Source organism: Periophthalmus magnuspinnatus, chromosome 20 (genome assembly GCF_009829125.3).
Source record: "Periophthalmus magnuspinnatus isolate fPerMag1 chromosome 20, fPerMag1.2.pri, whole genome shotgun sequence".
Taxonomy (NCBI): Eukaryota; Metazoa; Chordata; class Actinopteri; order Gobiiformes; family Gobiidae; genus Periophthalmus; species Periophthalmus magnuspinnatus.
This window is the reverse complement of record NC_047145.1, coordinates 16,445,015-16,463,803: the sequence shown is the minus strand read 5'-3', so window position 1 is coordinate 16,463,803 and position 18,789 is coordinate 16,445,015. Positions and strand designations below refer to the sequence as shown.

Sequence of the window (18,789 nt, the reverse complement as noted above, 5' to 3'; positions counted from 1 at the left end):
AGGGCTTTCTCTCCCACTCATCATTACTGCAGGAGATACTGGGCTAATTATAGCGCCGTGCGGCTGTAACATAGACAGACATGGATACAGGACTGTCTGAAGGAGCTGCTGGTGATGGTTATATACAGGCTTTACACATTCAGAGCTAGTAGCAGTATGGCATCTCAATTAGTTTTAGGGAGATACTGAACGTTGAGAACTTCAGGTTAGAGAGACAGAGGACGTTGACACGTTTGGATGTTGTCATGTACACGAGTAGTGATGACTATATATTTCTACTTTGCAATTCTGACATGGTAAATTTAGTGCTTAAATTTAAAATCACATCTGTTTTTCATCAGAGCAGTCCTGTAATTTTTTATGTTATTTTATTTTATTTTTTGTTGAAAATAATAAAAAAAAAAAATAACCATTTACTTTCACACATACTCTACAACTACAACATTTTACTTATGCCAGTTATAAATTCTGGAGCTATAAGTTTTGTAAAAATTTATTTGACCAACTTGCTCCAATTTTCAGCAATTTTGGACTTTTGGACTATAATATTTTAACACTAATTTGATTAATTTTACTTTTATAATCACTATAATCTTTGTGACAGGGCAAACAGATTTTGATAAATGTTTAAAAAGTTGATCTGCTGTACATGTAATTGTGAAATTCTAAGACACTCTGCTTAAAAATAATTTAATTGCAGAGTTGTTACACCAAATAACATATGATCTGCACAATAATTTGGCCTTAGTTGCACAGATAATCACTATCTAATCCAAACTCTCTTCTTTTATTTGGACCACACAAAACACAATTTCTAGATCAGTTAGTTAGTATTACATTTTTTTGATTAAAGACCTTGCCTGACTTTGATACCCTCCCCTCAATGAACCCTCATATAACATCAGTGATTTTTACACCCTATTTACTTCATTTGCTAACAGCTTCCTTATGCACTAAAGATACAGCATTTAAGTCTAAAACAACAGCCTTACTCATCAGTTTTAGCCCCTCACAGCTGCTCCTTGTCATTGCCCTTCCTTAAGTATGGGTTGTATACGACTCGACCTTGATCGCCGATCTGTGCTAGCTAAGGGGCATGCACGCCACATACATACATACTCTCTCTCCTCCCTGACCTAGCATGTCGCCCCTCCATCACCTCCTGTGTGTTTTTTTTCCTCCCATCCTTATAATGGATTTTGCAGCATCATTCACATCCTTTGCCTTAAATGTCCTCTGCTCCTTTTTGAAGCCTCTGGTCTTGTCACGGTGAAGAGCGGCTATATGTCAGTGAGCCACGCGAGACAAAGGCAGGCCTCAGTTAATTACCTATCATTTAGAACAGATGGCTGCAGATGATATGTAAATGTTGTGGGTGTGTGGGTGTATGGCCAATACATATGAAGCTGTGTGATTGTGCATATGACTGCGCCCCAGTCACTGCAATTAAACATGCTGCACCCCATCTCTATCATTTTAGCTGCACGTTGTGATTTCTAAATTGGAAAATGGGGCAGCACTAGATTAACACACACAATGAAGCCTTACTTGAGAATAAGTTAAGGATTAGTAATAAGTAGGTAGTTTATTTACATTGCATTCATTCATCACTAATAACCCTCCATACATAGTAGTAATCAGTGATGATTATATAGTAATGAATATTAAATTTGTGTGTAAAAAACAAATTATCAAGCTGGAACATACCTATAAGCAAAGATTTACTCCAGTGCAATCTATAGTAGATCCTTTTGCAAAGAAAATTCACACTTATGTTATTATGTTAAAATGCAGCTTGTGTGTGAAATACAGCTGTCACTCTGTTCAAATGCATTTATCGTTTATGTAACACTGAATGTATACACTCCACACATACATTCAATACATTTTCCTGTGCATTGTATTTTCAAGTTTTTTCTAAATAATTTTCTTTCCTTAGTTTATTAATTTGATTATTCTTACTGGAAACCAAAACCTCCTGCTTCTTTTTGTATTTTTGTTGTTTTTAGTGAGAACATCTGAGCCACTACATGAAATACAGGCCACGCTTCTCAACTGGTACCATTTGTCCTACTGGTATTTCCGAAGTCTTCTTTCAAATGTCTTCTAAGTGTAAAGATTTTGTTGTATTTTTTGGGCGCAGGAAGCTCACTTGACACCAGCCTTCGGTCGACAGTGTGTTGCATTTCTTCACATGGCAAATCAATGATGAATGTGGAGCGAATAGCAGATATATGTTACCGTGCACTCTATGACACAGGAAGAAATGTAACCACAGAGAGAGGGGGGAGGGGCTGGGGGGCAGGGAGGCAGAGGGGGGAGGGAAAGGGTGAGGATTGGATCGATAATACTGTGAGAGAAAGACCTGTACATTTCTTTGGACTTCACACTGTAAATGAAGCCTTCTCTTTGCCAAACGATTCTCAGTGGTGTGCGATATAGAGCACCTTTTGTGTCCTCTCACTGCAGCCGTACAGTGTATAGTGTGTGTGTGTGTATGTGTGTGTGAAATATCCCTGTGTATGTTTATTCTCCTCCAACACGCCCAGCAGGGGTCCACCAGCATGTGCGACTGTAAGTTTGCACTGCCACAGATGGAGAGCCACTAATGTACTCATCATGGAGATCTAATAGGAGAGAGTATGGCATCTAAGATCACATGTAACTAACGCACGGAGAGAATTTGTGTGTTAAAGATTTAATAAGAAGTCATTTTAGGATCAAAGAAAATACTGTTTTTTCAAGGCATCACTTATAATTATTTTTATGTTCAGGAAAATGTCTTGCTACTTACACCAGAATATACAACAATGTGAAAAGCTCTTTTACTCTTATTATTATTTCATTTTATTTTTTTTTTTAAATGTTGTTGTTAGAAGCAAATCATAGCTGCATTTAGTAACATCCATATTTGTGACATACCACATTAAGGCTTATTGCATACAAGTAGACCATAATGTGAATAGTCTATATGAAACAAAAAATCTGACAAATACATCTTACAGGGGAATAGACAAAATAAAAATAGGTTTGTGCTGGTGAGCAGAATTGGCATTTGCACAGGAGGATGTTATACACACGTGTAAACACTTGAGCTGTGATTATGGCTTCACTAGACAGACAGTGAATTATAGGTCTGCTTTATCTCGGTGTGTGTGTCTATAGAAAATGGACTCAGCCGCATTTCACTGTTATGTTATGACAACAACGTCCTCTACTGGCAGCGTGCGTAATAGCAGTGCGTCCCACATGATACACGGTACAATCACATTCTCCTCCGGGATGTGTATCTGGCATTTCCTACCCTCGTTCTCTCATGGTACAAGTAGCTATGATAAAATCTATGCAAGTGAATGGAAAGGAAACAATTGGAAAGGATTGCATTGAAAAAGAGGTCCGTGGAGGTGTATAACTGATGGAGACAAAATGTGACCTGCGGCAAGAACCTTTTTATATGACTGCAATATAAATACATGATTATGGTAACAATACTTTTATACAAGTCTAAATCTGAGAATGCCATAGCCTAGTATTGTGTTGTGTGTTGTAAGGTACTGTAATACTAAAATAAATACTTTTCCTTTTTTAGTAGGTAGGATCCCTTCTAGTACCCCACTAATATGGCCTATAGGCTGCTTAATACTAATACTTTTCTCTTATTTGTTTAATGTTACTAGTCTTCATTTTGTTTACATTTTCTTCATGTATGTATGACAATGCTTCACTGCTCCTACACGAGTACAGTGACCGTTTACTGAATTTGAAATACCCCTCTAGTTAGCAGATCGCCTTTATAATTTTCTCATCCCGCTGCAGAAGTGTGTCTACCTTTGATGCCATTTTTCTGTGTACCTCCCTTGCAGCAGAAAACCATTACTCTGTGTCCACAATTGCCTGTCACGCAGGAGTAGCTCAGATCCCTGGGAAATCAAAGGTATAGGTGATGTCTCTGGACGCCACATCAATATTCATGAACACAGCCCTGCCCTATGATGTAATTGCAGTGGTAGCGGAGGTCAGTACCTTGGTGGCCAGACTGAAACACACGTAATACTCTTAAAGGTCCTATGTTACTCAAAATGGACTCTTGTGAGCTTTAAGCCATGTTATAATGTTACCTCCTCAAAAACATACCTGGAGTTGTGTTTTGTTTCATTCATACATGTTTGAGTAAGCCTTTATTATTAGTCTGTCTACATTTCCAAAGCTCAAAATGTTCTGCTCTACCGTGTGATGTCATGAAGTGGTAGTTTTTAAGTTAATAGCTACTTTTTACCTTTAGTTCAGTAAAGATTGACAATTGCAGGGCTGAAATCATCCAAATGATTCTAGTGAAGGTGTTTGGAGTTTAACACAGTGGAGCACTTCATGTTTGGTGTACAACTCTGTAGCCTTCTCTCTCAAGGCTGTTGGTACCATGGAGGGTGTTGTATGAAGACAGTATTCAGAAATGCAATAGATGTAGTGAAGGATCATGCCTGGGATTTACCCTCATATGGCTTACTGACTGACTGGTGAATTCAATGATAGAAAGAGGACAGACATGACTGCAACAGCATACAGACCTAATTCTGTCAACAATTCTTATTCTGTCTATAGCTAAACTTGAAAATATTATCATTTTTGTTTTATTTAACTGTCCATGGAGCATTCACTTAGGCATCTTTTTTCCTGGCAGGATACTGTATGTGATTGGCCCTAAAGTTGGAATAATAAAGTCGTTACCTGTTCACATGAGATGCCTAAAAAGGCTAAGCACAAACTGACCTCAACAAGCAACTAGGAAATGAACAAGAATGATACCACTTGAGAAGGTGGTCGATCTTGAGGCTTAAAATGTGCAAATAATTTGGAATTCCATCATTGTTCTACAATCTGTTTGAGATTGATAGTACATTTTCTTTTAAGACACAGCATGCTTTTTCCTGCATAATAAACTATTTCCTTTTCAATGTAAGCTGCAATATTGATCTAAAATGACAGAAATGGGTTAACTCTCAGTTCAAAACTGCTTAACTGACTCTTCATCATGGCAATTCATTATAGGAAACAGTAGATTTTCATTTGCCATAAAAGCCATAACACAACTTTGAACCTCATAGACCTCAGGGTCTAGAGCTTTCAAATAATTGCAAGTAAAAGACATGGGCGGTAGATGACAGATGTAAGGAAACATTTTCTGAGTACTCCAGCCTCAAATGCAGAAGTAAACTAATGATAATGATAAGGGAAACTGTTAATGGTTAAAAGTTCTTAAATGTCAATTTAAATGCTCTTAAATGCAGATTTTGTCCCTCTCTGAGTCACTTTTTATGAGCTGGAACATTTTGTTTTGTGTTTTTTGTGTAGACATTATGGCCTCACAAGATGACCAGCACCAAGAATGTAGCATTTTATTTTGTTTGACTTGGATCTGATATGAAAAAGTGTAGTGGTAGGCCTATCGCAAATATATTACAACATGATCTATATGGGATTCCCCTGTACATTAGCAGCAAAGTGGGACTTCCTGAACAGTGGAAACAGTGCAGATTTCCGTGAGTCCCTGTCAATGCTAATAACTATAGTGGTCCGCTGGAGCGCTCCCCCAGGGCTGTTTGACTATGTAAGCAGAGGAAGGGGTGGGTTTTCTGAGGGGCGGGGGCGACAGAGAGTCCGAGCACACTGTCTCAACTCATTTAGCTCTTTGGGGCATGGCCAATCCATTACTCTGCTGTAGAAATAAGGTTGATCATAGACCTGCTGTGTCTTGAGATGAAAGGTGGGCACACTATGGTGAGGAACAGCATCAGATATAGGCGGACATGAGTGCTATGAACCTTAAAGAAGAGACCAGGAGGAGGGGGAGACAGGTACGACACTTGTAATCGGATCATTGGCTACAGTGGGTCGAGTCAATGTGATCAATAGAAACTGCACATGCAGCAGAGAGCCTTTAATGGCCCTTAATCTCCATCAGGATGAAACCGGAAGTGGCGGGAGGCAAAAAGGGAGTCCAGCATCACATTACAGACCTGGCCGCACTATAACCAGAGTACTGTCCAGGCCTCAGCTGTGGTGGGCCAATGTCATATTTCATTCCACCTTTTCATTTCAAATGCATTACTTTTTCTGAGCTTTCCATTCTGCCGCTGACCCCCCATGATGCCAAAACTCGGTTGGAACATGTCATCCCTTCACGGGCCACCTTCCAGCCATTGAATGAATGTAATAAGGCTTGGGAGAAAGTAGTAGAAAAAGCCAGACCAGCTATAAACTACAGTAAAAGCTAATGCATTTTTACTATTATTTTCTCTATAGATTCAAATTTATGAACACCAACCAGCCAAATGTCCTAAGAGGCTAGTGCAGCATAGTAGATATTATAGACAGATATTACTGTCTTACCATCCGTAATGCATCCAAGCCCCTCTATTATTTTTATTTCAGCCTTTTCTTTTTCTCTCTAGACTTCAAGCCATGAATTAAATAGTAGATTGACCCAACAGAAGCCGCCTGGGCACGACCTCCTCACAAGCTCTAGAATAAATAATGTTGTTCAGGTGTGCTTAAAACATCTGCAAGTATACAGACAGACACTGCAGCCTTTGTGTCAATTTAAATGAACATAAAGAAGAATACACAAAGAGTCCTCTTTTGATGAGAGATAAATTATGGCGAAGGACGTCGGGAAAAGCATGTATATTAATTGACGTTAGCACTCTTATGTTCAGTCTCTATATAAAAAGGCTTCTAGCTAACACCAACGGCAATGCAGAGATCTGATTGGTTGTTGCCCGGAAACATTGCAGCAGTTAATTAATGACCCTGGGCCATAAATGATCCCCCATGGCTGTGAAGGCTGGTTATATGCATTATAAATATTTTGTACATTGGCCAATGCAGACTTATGCGGAGTGCTCCTTTAGACTGCTAACTACTTCACCACATTAGGAACAGAAGTACCTTTAGTATTGGATGTAAAATTAACACATAACACAGCATATTTGATAATAGATATTTTTTAATCTGGCAAGTATTCAAATGAGCAAATGTAAACTATACAAAAAGCAAAGCAAAGTGTCTTTAAGATGACAAGCGTAAATGTGTTAAAGTTAAATGCTGTTTATAATAGTCCATCAGTGACTGGGTGACTCATTGTTGCAGGACATGTCTATCCTAGATTCTGAGCCACTTAAAGATGTTAGAACATTACAAGATGTTATTCACCTGTCATAATGTTATGGCTTAAGGCATGACTTTTAGAAAGTAAAAAGAAAATAACTAGAGATAGAGGAACAGCAATTGCACAATAATCTCTCAATTTAAACAGTACTTAGCCACTCCATTAGTTTGTGCATTAACTTTATTATCTTAATGAGTGTAATCCAATAGGCACCAGGGGGAGGCTTTTCCAACTTGGAGGACAGTTATTTAGTTTTATTCTTAGTAGCAATTAAAAGGGGCAGTTAACAACAATTGCACTGTATACATTTCCTGTATGGGGCAGTATTGTTTTACCTTGGCAAATTTAGGATTAAGGTTAGGCCCTTTGTTTGTGTGAAAAACAGCACACAAGTGAGTCATATATGAATATAGTAGATGGAAACTAAAAAATCCACCAGTATTTACAGTACAATTTGAAAGTCACATAATCATCAATTAAACTAAATGGGTAAAACAGACAATTATCATTGAGTACTAGTTTGACTAACAAAGTAATTGCTAATAGCGCCACCTTGTGGGCTACAAAGACAGTCCTGTATTTTTTTTATTATTATTAAATTGTATTTATTTTTTGTATTTTATTGTTAAAGTCTAACACATTTGTTCCTAAAGCAGCTTTAATGTATTATTATTATGTAGGTTACTTGATGTATTTATGAGTTTTATTGAAAGCTTGACTTTTGCATGAGCCTGTGATGAGGTCTCAAGAGCTTAGAGATCAGTTTCCATTGACAAAATGTTTCTTCTTCGCACACACTGATATAACCTGAAAGTCCCTTCGTACAAATCCTACATGATGCAAAAGACTTCACCCAGCACCTGAATAATTCTATAGGCCTACAAATTAATATAACCCAACCTCAATGTTAAAATATTCTCTATGCATACATTAAAAGCAGCTCAGTGACAGTGCAATGCCACAGATGTCAATAAGGCTAATGTTTGTGAATTTCTTATTATGGCCCGCAGTAGCAAAACTTGGGAAACATGGCAGACGTGTCAACCCTGAGACTTGCCCTAACCTTGCCTAGAGCCAAGTGTTGATAAGTGTGCCATGTGAATACTTCAAAGGCAGTGCGTCTCTCATCTGCCTCCTCCATAAGGACGTTTGGATTGTCTGCAGAAAACTTTGCCTGGCATTTCCTCCGGCTTCGGCCAAATTGACAATGAACCATCACGTATTGTTAATGACATGATGAGCCTGGATCTGCATGAAAGAACTGCGTGGGTTGGTTGGATTGGTATCACAGTGAATATATTTATCCGAGTTTCATTATAATGATTATTAGCACAGCAAGAACTGCGCTCACAAAGGACGTGCTATCTAGGCATATTTCAACCGGAAAGAATGATGTCTCTTATTAAAATTATCACTGTTTTTATAACAAGTTGAACATTTCAGAATGCAGCATTTCTATGAGAATTGTGAGGTGAATACTTTTCCCACTGACTTTGTTGTGTTCACTGACAGATGAAAGCAGTGTGGTCTTTTCAAAGGTTGCTTGTGAAAACCTGATGGATGCACAAATTAACACACAGAGGAGAGAAGTTGCAATCCGGAGCCTCAAATGTTATAATTACAGCCCTTTCTTCCCCTTGACGAACACAAATGAGGACCGCTCTCCCCTCTCCTCTTCTCCTCTCACTGCGCAGCTTGGCGGGCTCACATTAATTGCACGAATGGTCTTTGAAAACACAAAAGTGCTTCTCATCCTGGTATAATTGTGCTTGTACTGGTGCTTCAGAAGAAAGGAGCTTTGCATCTCACTGAAGGAGCTTTGTACTGTATTATGTTTAATGGGGGGGCAGGCAGAAGTAATGATACAATGGCGCACTCTAGTGGCCACAAAGACTAAATGATGGTAGTCAGCCTTTAAAGACACAAGAGTAACAGCTGGATATTTTGATTTAACATTTTTCAATTTAAGGAATGAAGGAATATCTATTGACAATCTTTATAATATGATGAACCCATGCTACATGTAAGTTATTTTCCTATGCCATTGTTCTAGAGTTGTATTAAAAAAAATAAAAAAAAAAACAACCAAAGAGACAGACGTTTACTCTAATAATAGTCATTTTATTTAGCTAGTGATTACCTTGAGGAGAAAACTGTCCCTATAGATTATGTCTTGCTGTTTTGGGGGAATCCCAGTGAAGTTTACAAAGGTGTGGGGAGTTCACCCAAAAGTGCTCGTGTTGATAAGGACAGACAGTCTGATTGAGCCTGAGGTACAGTCAAGAACATGGATGTGAAAACAAAGAGCCGCAGGGCCTGAGCCTCTGCCAACTCTAGCAAAGCAGCAAGTTTCTCCTCAAACAATGCACTTGAGAATGACAGAATCACGAGAAAACAAAAGGTGTGCACTGGCTCACCATCTCAGCCTGCTGCAAAACTCTTTTGGTACACAAAAAAAATGCAGAAACCAATGTAAATGGGTGGAGCGAGGGTAAATTTTATGATCGACATAATTGTGGCTGTCAATCTCCCACAGGCCTGTCTGAGGGTGGCCAGGCAGCTGAATACTGATTCAAGTACTAGATTAATTATACGTTTCATCTATAAATCTCTGCAGGAGCGGACAGCCCTCTGCTATATCCCAAAAGATTGAGGCATTAAAAATGATGTTAGCCAGGTGACATATTCTGACTAGTCTTATTAGTCAGTTAGTTCGCTCATAAACAAATCAAAACAAGTTTAAGAGACGAGGGTGCTGGAATAGAGGCTTGTAAGAATGACTCAAAGTGCTTCAATGACAGTTTCTAAAGAAGTTACGTTCTTTCGAGTGACACAAACACTAGTCAACAGATACAAATGAGTTCCTCTATTGTCATGTCTAAGTGTCCAGATATAATGTCTTCAGTGGAAAGCCTCTTCTCCTCTCAGTTAGGCAGATTTTGTTTAAGGTCCATCCTCTTTAGTGTTGTAGTTGTTGCAGAAAAACTTGCTTGAAGGTTACTGTTTACTTCTATTGCGTTCCTAGTTAGACACAGGAGATAGTCAATATCAGAACAAGAAAACAAAAAATGAAGGCGTAATTCTGGCAGTACCATTAAAATGTCATTTTGTGTTAAAATTGTTTCTCTTTTTACACAACACGGACAAATAGTTTGAACCCTGAGGGTTGCAAAAAGAAATTTATTAAGTAAAGTTAGTCATTAGTACAAGTTACTTACAAGCATAAGCAAAGTATGAATCACTAGCCACTATGTAGCATTGATATATTTTTTTAAACTTTACATTTGAAATAAAAATTTTAAAAGGTGTTGAATGCACACTACCTCAAAGGTTTGGACACACTTTTTTGTTTAATGGTTTATATTTATTTTCTTTACCATTTACATTGTAGGTTCTCACAAAAAAAAAAATCACAACAGTGAAGGAACATGTGGAATTTACTAAACAAAAAAGTGTGAAAACTCAAATGCGTTTTATATGTTAGGTCCTCAGAAAAAGCCAACCTTTGCTTTGATCACTGCTTTGCACACTCCTGTTGGGCTTGTTGAAAGAAGGCCAAGGGTTTGCAGTGCTGTCAACAAAGCAAAGGATGGCTATTATGAAGATGAGTTATTTTACATTTCTATGTTTGCTACATAATTCCATGCATCCATGCATGCAAAAAAAAAAAAAACGGTAAAAAAAAAGGTGTGCCAAACCTGACTGATATACATTTACTAGATTGATATCATGTTGAGCTGAAACAATTCAGTGCATGTGGAATGATGGTACCTACAGAAAAACTGTCCTAAAGATATTAAAGAGAAGACTTCTGATTCTGTGGTGGATGCTTGACGAATGGCACTCAGTGGTCTAGTAAAAATACTGTGTGTAAAATTTTTTACTTAAGTGAAGAATGTTGTAATTAATAAATGTTTTCTTTTTATATAACTTCTCTGGTGGAGGGTCCACCATCACGAGGCAAAGTTAGAGGCCAAATCTTTGGAGTGGCAAGCCTCCTCACAGGTTTTACAAGGTATTTGTTTGAGTAATTAAACTCCTTTATTTGATTATATGCAATATTGATGAGACTAATGTCATACTGTGTACAATTCTAAACAAAGAAATAACATCTCTATGACACAAATAGATAATGTAGCAATATTGTGATGCTAATACATCCAAAAACATCATAGATCTTGTAGTGTGAGAAGATGTGCTGGTTTGACACCTCTCAAATGGAGAAAAGACAGGCCAAACAATAGACAACAATTAACCTTGTCAGGCCGAGGAGGGCGAGGCCTGCACTGGACCAGGCCTGTCATGTAGGAGGTCAGAGCTACAAAAGCAGCACAGCACAGCGCCTGCACTACCAGGATGAAACAGCCGCTCTACTGACAGGTTGTTTTCAGAAGCCTGAAAACACTGACTTGAAATATTTATGAGAAAGTAACCCAGCGCATATTAACAAGGTCAGTGGTGAGAGCCGAACGGAACATCAATGGAGCACCATCAGTAGGGGACCAAGGGGTTTTCTAAATGAAATTAGAATGGCATAGTGTGCACCAGTGATTTCTCTGCATAGCTACTGCGTCTGAAGAAGCTTTCCATATTATAATAAAAACAGTGAGTGGCACATCCAGTAGTTTCCACTGTGTGATTAATACAAGAGCAGAGACATCACGTTCAGCTGGAAGACATTTTAAGCATGGAGAGAAAATGTACTGATTCTACTCCACTGTGGAGCCTGTTTGCAGCACAGGGGCTTATGTTGTTAAAGACTAATAAAGCATGAGGAGCTGTGCAGGGCACAGAGCTGGGTGTTCAAAGGGAGATCAGAGCCAGCATCTGCCTTTGTCTGGAAGTAGGAATGCCTGGAATGTGGCCTATTTCAGGAAACCTCTCTGCATCTAACTCCACTTGAGCTGATCATCACCATCTTTGTAACAAGGACTGATGAGAAAATCAGGGTTTGAACTGCCTGGGGCGAACAGTGATCTGTCAATCTGCTTTTTGTACCAGATGCAGTCATAGGTGGACAAACCATTGAGAGCAGGTTGGGCAACATCAGCTGACTTGTAGCCTTTAACAGTGAGTGAGTGAAAGTTCACTGTATAAAGTGTATATAGGCATAAACGATCTCATGAATACAAACACTCAACACTGTAGAGTATGTGCTTAGCTCACCTTCCTCAGAGCCTCCTCTTCTTCCTGACGTTTTTCATAATGTGCAAAATCATCAAAGATTGAGGTGGTATGCTTGTAAGTGGCGATAATTTTAAGCACTTGTTTGGCCTTCTCCAGAGGCACCTCTTGCGTGTCCCTGGAGTTGGTCACTGGCTTGTTGTCATTGTTCTCTAGTCGAATGTGTCGTAGCTGGTTGTTGGGCACATCTTTAATGAAAATCCATTTTACTTCAAACTTGCCCTTCCACTTGTCCTGAGACCATACGCCTGCATAGGCATTGTAGTCCACAGGGGAGCGCATCTCAGCTACGCCACAAAAATGCCCACTGCCGTTGACACTGAACAGCAGGTACAGTGGACCCTTGTTGCCCAGGGAGCGGTAGGCACCATCCAAGCGCTTGTTTCCATGTTCTGTACTACACCAGATTGAGTATTTAATTGAGCGGTGGATGTCATCTTCAGAATAACTCTTGATAATGAAAACACGTCCATTTTTCAAGTTCCAGTCAAAGTCTTTGGGATTGAAGTTGTTGAGAGCACGTAGTTTCTCTAATACAGGGTGCACTTCTCCGGAGCAAGGAGAGGCGCTCAATGGGACACCCCCACCGAAACCAAAGCCATCACCCCGGTTCCTGGGAGCCACCCAGCGGTTTGGGGGTGGGCCAGGCTGCTGAGGTGGCTGGTGATGGTGATGATGATGATGGAGATGCTGTGGGGGTCCCGGCTGGGAAGGGATATGCAGGTGTGGGGGGCCAGGGGGCAGAGGGTGTTGGGGTGACTGGAGGGACTGCAGCTGGAAGGGCTGGTGCTGTGGTTGGTGTTGAGGCTGAGGGGGCAGGGGGCTTTGCAGTAACGCTGGGGGCTGGGCCAGGAGCGGCTGTTGAACCAGCTGCTGAGGGGGCATCATGGTCTGAGCTAACGGAGCCTTGTTCAGGGAGCCCTTGTCATCCCATGTCCCAATGTTCATGTTGTGCTTTATGGGAGGGGGAGGGATGGTGACTCCTCCCACCATACCCATATTGGCTTTTGGTTTGACTTTAGGTTGTGGTTTGGCAGGCTTCTTGGCAATAGCTGCCCAGGAGGCAGGTTTAGGTGCAGATGAGCTGATAGATGGGGGGAGGTTGTTTGCTGCCATGCTGCTCATGCCCGGTGTGGCCCCTAAAGGTGAGCCCACGGTTTTGGTGACTGCGGCCACCATGTCTGTACCCAGTTTTAGCCCTGCCATACCCTGCTCAATGCTGCTTAGCACTGGTACCTTACTAAGTTGAGTGTCACTTCCAAACCCTCCTTGTCCATCAGTGATGGCCCGGCCCAGAGAACTGGGAGCGTACCCATAGCTGTTACTGTATACTGAGCTTTGTGTGGACTGACCCTGAGAGACACTGGTACCCCAGGTAGAAAAGTCTGCATTTCCAGGAAAAAAGTTGAAACCATGTTGACTAAGGAAAGGAGGAGTATTCCCAAGAGCACCTGGTTGGCTGAACACTCCATCAGGTATAAAATGGGGCTCGCCATTGCTCATCTGTCCATAGGTAGTAAGGTATGGCATTGGAGGGTCTCCAGCTGTGGACCAAGCTGCTTCTCCCAGAGAGTAGGGAAAACCAATGGATGGAGCATAGTAGCTGGGCATATAGGGATCAGACATTGGTGGATAGCTATTACTCTGTAAAATGAAAACAATGATAAATACATACAATTTATTTAAGACCCAAATTCAACTTTAGAAGACAATAAATGTGCATGAGTCACAATACAACTTACTTGATTTGTCTGGCCGCTTAGGTAAGGTTCAAAGTCATCATCATTCACACCATCTTTTTGATGCATTGATCCGTTTTGCACTAGAAGAAAAACAGATTACCACAGGCACAACATAAAAAACAGATACAGTTGTAGCCTCTGCTAACACAAATGTAAAAAATAAATATAAACATACATGGATTTTGTAAGCAATATCCAGAATACCTTACTAGGACAATGCTACTGAAAAACATTAGAAGGACCTAGGTAGAAGGATCTACATAATTATGCATCACCTTACCTTTATTTCCTTGTCCTTTTGGCCTCTAGAAGAAAACATTAGAAAAAAAACATAAGTATGGACAACACCACACAGTTAGCAGCTGCATGCTAGTGTCTCTAGTCTCAGGTCTGGACTGTATATATAGTCTCAGGTCTGGACACACCAGACTACAGTAGTCTCACAAGGAGCCGGATGTTAGCATTTACAGGTTGCCGCTTCGCTTTATTGACCGGATGTCAAACGCTCTGACATCCAGTAAGCTGTGCCTATGCCGCATTGGCCACCAGCTAAACCTTGCGATGGCTACTATTGGCCTACATTAGAGCTAATATCTGCCACACATCAAAGATTTGCAGCCTGTCTAATTTCACACCTCGGCTGCATCTAAACGCTGTCTGTAAAGTTTAATCTCAACACCCGGCTAATTCACGGTACCCCTCGCTGTCAATACACAAACCTGGTCGACAGTGGTGGCAGACATCCTCCAGAAACCGACACGGAGCTGTGCTTGTGAGACAGTCCACGGCGTCCCTCTGCTCTTGGTGCTTCCCTAGCTCGGCTCAATCACTCTGGCAATGTTGAGAGGCGGCGTTTTCCTTTCCTCTAGCGGTCAGACCTGGCGACGACGCGTGTCTTCTGCCTCGTCCAAACGAAGGCTCTCTGTCGGGGGAGACGGCTTCACTTCCCCGTGTCCGCTCCGGGCACAGACGGTTTCTTTCAGTCAATGTTAAAGTGCCTAGTGCCTAAATGAAATATCCCTCACCATACTCCACAATGGCGGATGGGCTTTTTTACTCCGCTTCCGTTCCGTTCTGCAGCTCCGTGACCTTCCGCCTATGACGCTCTGAGTCATGTTACACACCGCCACTGCACATGATAGTCACAAACAGCATCAGGCTATAAATACGCCAACACAATCTATCTTTATACTTTTAACAACGCCCTGCTTTCATTTAAAATGGCTTATATATTTGTCTTTAATCTTTCCTACTCTGAAGATCAAATCTGCAAAACATTCTGGTAGGCTACAGTGCAGGATTGTAAAAGCTTGTTTTTAAAGTTAAACATAATGGCCTTATTTCACAAAGCAGGTTGAACTAACAGAGTATAATTCCTGAGTCAGAGATATTCCACTCAGACAGGGAGTTTCCCGTTTCAGAAAACAGATTTGGAGTTAGACCCCTCAGAGTTTGTTCACTTTGCTGAGGAGAAAAGTCACGATCAATGGATCCCAGAAAAGTGGATTCACCATGGCAACGGTAAACCAGAGGAGGCCTCCATTTTAGAGGGACAGGAAGTCATGTGACTGCAGACAGATTAATTTCAGATTTTAGGATGTTAAGTAATACTTTAATTAATGATTAGTATGATGCATTAAAACACATTATTATTATTTGTTACACTTGTACTTTAGCTCATTAAATACTATTTTAAAACTTAAAATAATTTTACAAACCATTGACATGTTGCACTTTGGTTTGATATGTATTTGAGCATTTGGAGTCTAATAAAATAAACTGTACTTTTATATGTAACATTAAATCATAGACTGTATAAAGAATAAATATATACAAGTATTTATATGTACAGACTATGCACTAAATACATGTATTAAATTAAAGGAATTAACTAAACTCATTGATCCTTTACATCAAATTGATACACGTGACCAACGTAATTGAAGAATTTATCGTAAGATGTGAATTTTTCAGAGCTCTCCTTCAGGAGCAGGTTAAACTCTGGATTATAGGAATAAAACCTGCTCTGGACCAGGTTAAATTTGCCATGGTGACTGACTCAGGGTTTAGGTTAACTCTCTCTATGAAACCAAAAACCTGGTTGATTTCTTTTCAGACTTAATAAAGTTTGAGCTTGGATTGACTAAACCTGCTTCTTGAAACAGGACCAATGAGTCTAGTTTTATTAGCCTGCATAACATTGCATTTATTCAGTATTTTATTAACATAAAGAGTGGTTGAATGTATAGGTTGTTGGATTTGAGTTAGTCTCCATTTTTGCGGCCTTAATGTCGAGGATATTGCTTTCGGCCTTGGTCTGTTTGACAGTTCTGAGCTGTGCTCGTTGAAAATTCTGTTTGTTTAATTGTGCAGCCTACACAGAGTCACTGTGCTGTGCATAAAGCGCCTCAAATGGGACGAGACCGCTCCTCTCGCGATACTTCCTCGGTGGCTCGCCAGCAGTATGGCCGCCGTGGCGCTGAGGTCCTGCCGCAGAGGACTTTCACAGATTTTTACTAATGGAGGATTGTCTGCTCTCTCTACAACGTACCTGAAAGGTTTGTCCTATTATTTATAGTAGCTGTGAGGTGCTTCATGTCCATTGACTTTTCTAAAACCACTGTAAATCCCTCGAAGGGGGTGTGGCACACGGAGTGCGGAGTGGTAAATTTAGGGCATGTTGCTGCGCTCTTTGCGCCTAGAACAGAGATATTTAACCCTGTGGGTTTTATCTTTGATAAATGCTAACGACTTTACGCTTTGCTTTCTAATATTTACGGTATGCTATAACTGTTATTTGCTCTTGATTTTAATATTTTTGACTGATTTATAAACATGGCCTTCTATCGTTAATTTAGAGCCTAATGGTTTCTTTCTGTGTCAATGTGCATTTATTTTGTTAATACAATATTATTGAATACGTCTCTGCGTCAGGAATGGTTTCCTGTACATTGTGTAACAGACCCTTTGTTCTGCCCCACACAGTCGACAGGAGACACAAGTCCACAGTTCAATATGCCTCACGACCAGACCTCCCTAAACTAGCCTACAGAAGAGTGAAAGGAAAGACCCCAGGTGTAGTCTTTCTCCCTGGGTATGGCTCTAACATGAATGGACAAAAGGGGGAAGCGTTGGAAGAGTTCTGCAGGTCACTAGGTCACTCTTGTCTAAGGTGAGACATTCTTTGCATATAGTCCAAGGACGTAAACACTAAGACCAATGTATATTTTAACACTAGATGAGGCACAGTCTTGCTTCAGAGCAAAAAGGTCCCGGGTTTGACTCCTGGGAAGCACGAACACAAGCTGAAGTTGCACCTGAACCATGTAAAATGGTCCTTGCTTTATCTCAGTACTGGACATTATCAACAATTTTGCAGCTTTTGACCAATTCACTAACTATTCTACTTAAACAGAAATCTCACAGATGAATAAAAGTGAAACTTGTCACAAGAATACAATAGATAACACAATTCAGAACATCTGTACACAGTAGTTCATGACCATTTTTTGTTCCCTTCATCTTACTTTCTCTTTAGGTTTGATTACACAGGGCATGGGGCATCAGAAGGAGTGCTTGCAGAAGGAACAATTGGCACGTGGAAAAAAGATGTTCTTTTTATATTGGATGAGTTAGTAGAGGGTCCTCAGGTGAGCATTGCATTTTTTTGATAGAACTGTTAAAGAAAACATAATGGATTTTTTTCAGGTATACACATATTATTTTAAATTTTACAACTGTTTAAATCGCAATACTGATCTAAAATTACTTGATGATAATAAAATGTATTTGTGTTGGGGGGGTTAGGTGAAAACAGGCAATTTTCAAAGCAGTGTCACCTTGAATGCAGGACAATAAATTCATTACTCAAACATCCATGACTGGATGAAAATACAATTTCGAGTGATAATGATGATTGGAAACTATTATAACATGGGGAAAAACATTTAAAAGTCCACTTTCCATAACTTGTCTCATTTAACGGTAGGAACTTGTTTTATGGTGTGCACAATCTTGTAGTTGCACAATGTGTCCTGTGGGTGGCGGTGTATACCCGCTGATTGTTTGCTCGCTATGTGCCATTGTATTTAATATGGTCCCTTTACTGTTTCCAGATACTGGTAGGGTCAAGTATAGGTGGGTGGCTGATGTTGCTGGCAGCGATAGCACGCCCAGAGAAAATAGCTGCTCTCGTGGGCATCTCTACTGCAGCTGATCACATTGTAACATCATTTAACTCTCTTCCACTGGAGGTGAGACTACAACATTAACAGCTATAGAAATTTCATTTGAAATGGGGACTTTAGACAGTTTTAGAGTAATAATTTAGTATTTGTAAATGTATGGATCTATTTTTAAATTCATGTTAACAATATCAATAACTACAATGTAAATATATGTATTTTATTTCCTAAATCTATAATTCATTTGGCATTTTCAGTATGTGCATATAAGACTGCAATCAAGTTTATTAGTGTTAAATTACTTTTTCCTCTCCTTATGCACAGACACGAAAAGAGTTCGAAGAGAAAGGAGAGTGGGTGGTACCCACCAAACACTCAGAGGAGGGGTTTTATAAGTTTAACATGGACTTTCTTCGTGAAGCAGAAAATCACTGTGTTCTCCAGAGTCCCATCCCCATCACCTGCCCTGTCCGCCTCATTCACGGGCTCAAAGACGAGGATGTCCCCTGGCACA

General features: G+C 40.1%; 2 protein-coding genes across 2 annotated transcripts in view; one reads left to right on the top strand and one right to left on the bottom strand.

Annotated features, from left to right (window-relative positions):
• Nucleotides 1–9,921: 9,921 nt before the first annotated feature.
• ythdf3 (YTH N6-methyladenosine RNA binding protein F3) lies at nt 9,922–15,231 on the bottom strand. The gene is made up of 5 exons (XM_033986180.2): nt 14,811–15,231; nt 14,372–14,396; nt 14,092–14,171; nt 12,332–13,993; nt 9,922–10,186 (listed from the first exon to the last, which is right to left on the bottom strand). Exons 1-5 carry the CDS (start codon nt 14,832–14,834, stop codon nt 10,163–10,165), a joined length of 1,815 nt encoding a protein of 604 aa, XP_033842071.1. The 5' UTR covers nt 14,835–15,231; the 3' UTR covers nt 9,922–10,162.
• Nucleotides 15,232–16,515: 1,284 nt separating this feature from the next.
• abhd10b (abhydrolase domain containing 10, depalmitoylase b) overlaps nt 16,516–18,789 on the top strand; it is a 2,795-nt gene continuing 521 nt past the window's right edge. Inside the window, exons 1-5 of the mRNA XM_033986198.2 lie at nt 16,516–16,649; nt 17,077–17,263; nt 17,630–17,741; nt 18,207–18,344; nt 18,600–18,789. The exon at nt 18,600–18,789 is cut by the window's right edge and continues 521 nt beyond it. Of these exons, the coding sequence (XP_033842089.1) occupies nt 16,556–16,649; nt 17,077–17,263; nt 17,630–17,741; nt 18,207–18,344; nt 18,600–18,789 (721 nt within the window). The 5' untranslated portion in view covers nt 16,516–16,555. The remainder of the gene's footprint in view (nt 16,650–17,076; nt 17,264–17,629; nt 17,742–18,206; nt 18,345–18,599) is intronic.

Bases quoted from the DNA above. Each gene is read 5' to 3' on its own strand.
- ythdf3 (XM_033986180.2), bottom strand. From the start codon at position 14,834: ATGTCTGCCACCACTGTCGACCAG. The intron at 14,397-14,810 runs GTTTGTGTATTG...GTTTTCTTCTAG, and splicing joins CTGCCACCACTGTCGACCAG to AGGCCAAAAGGACAAGGAAA. The intron at 14,172-14,371 runs GTAAGGTGATGC...TTTTTCTTCTAG, and splicing joins AAAAGGACAAGGAAATAAAG to TGCAAAACGGATCAATGCAT.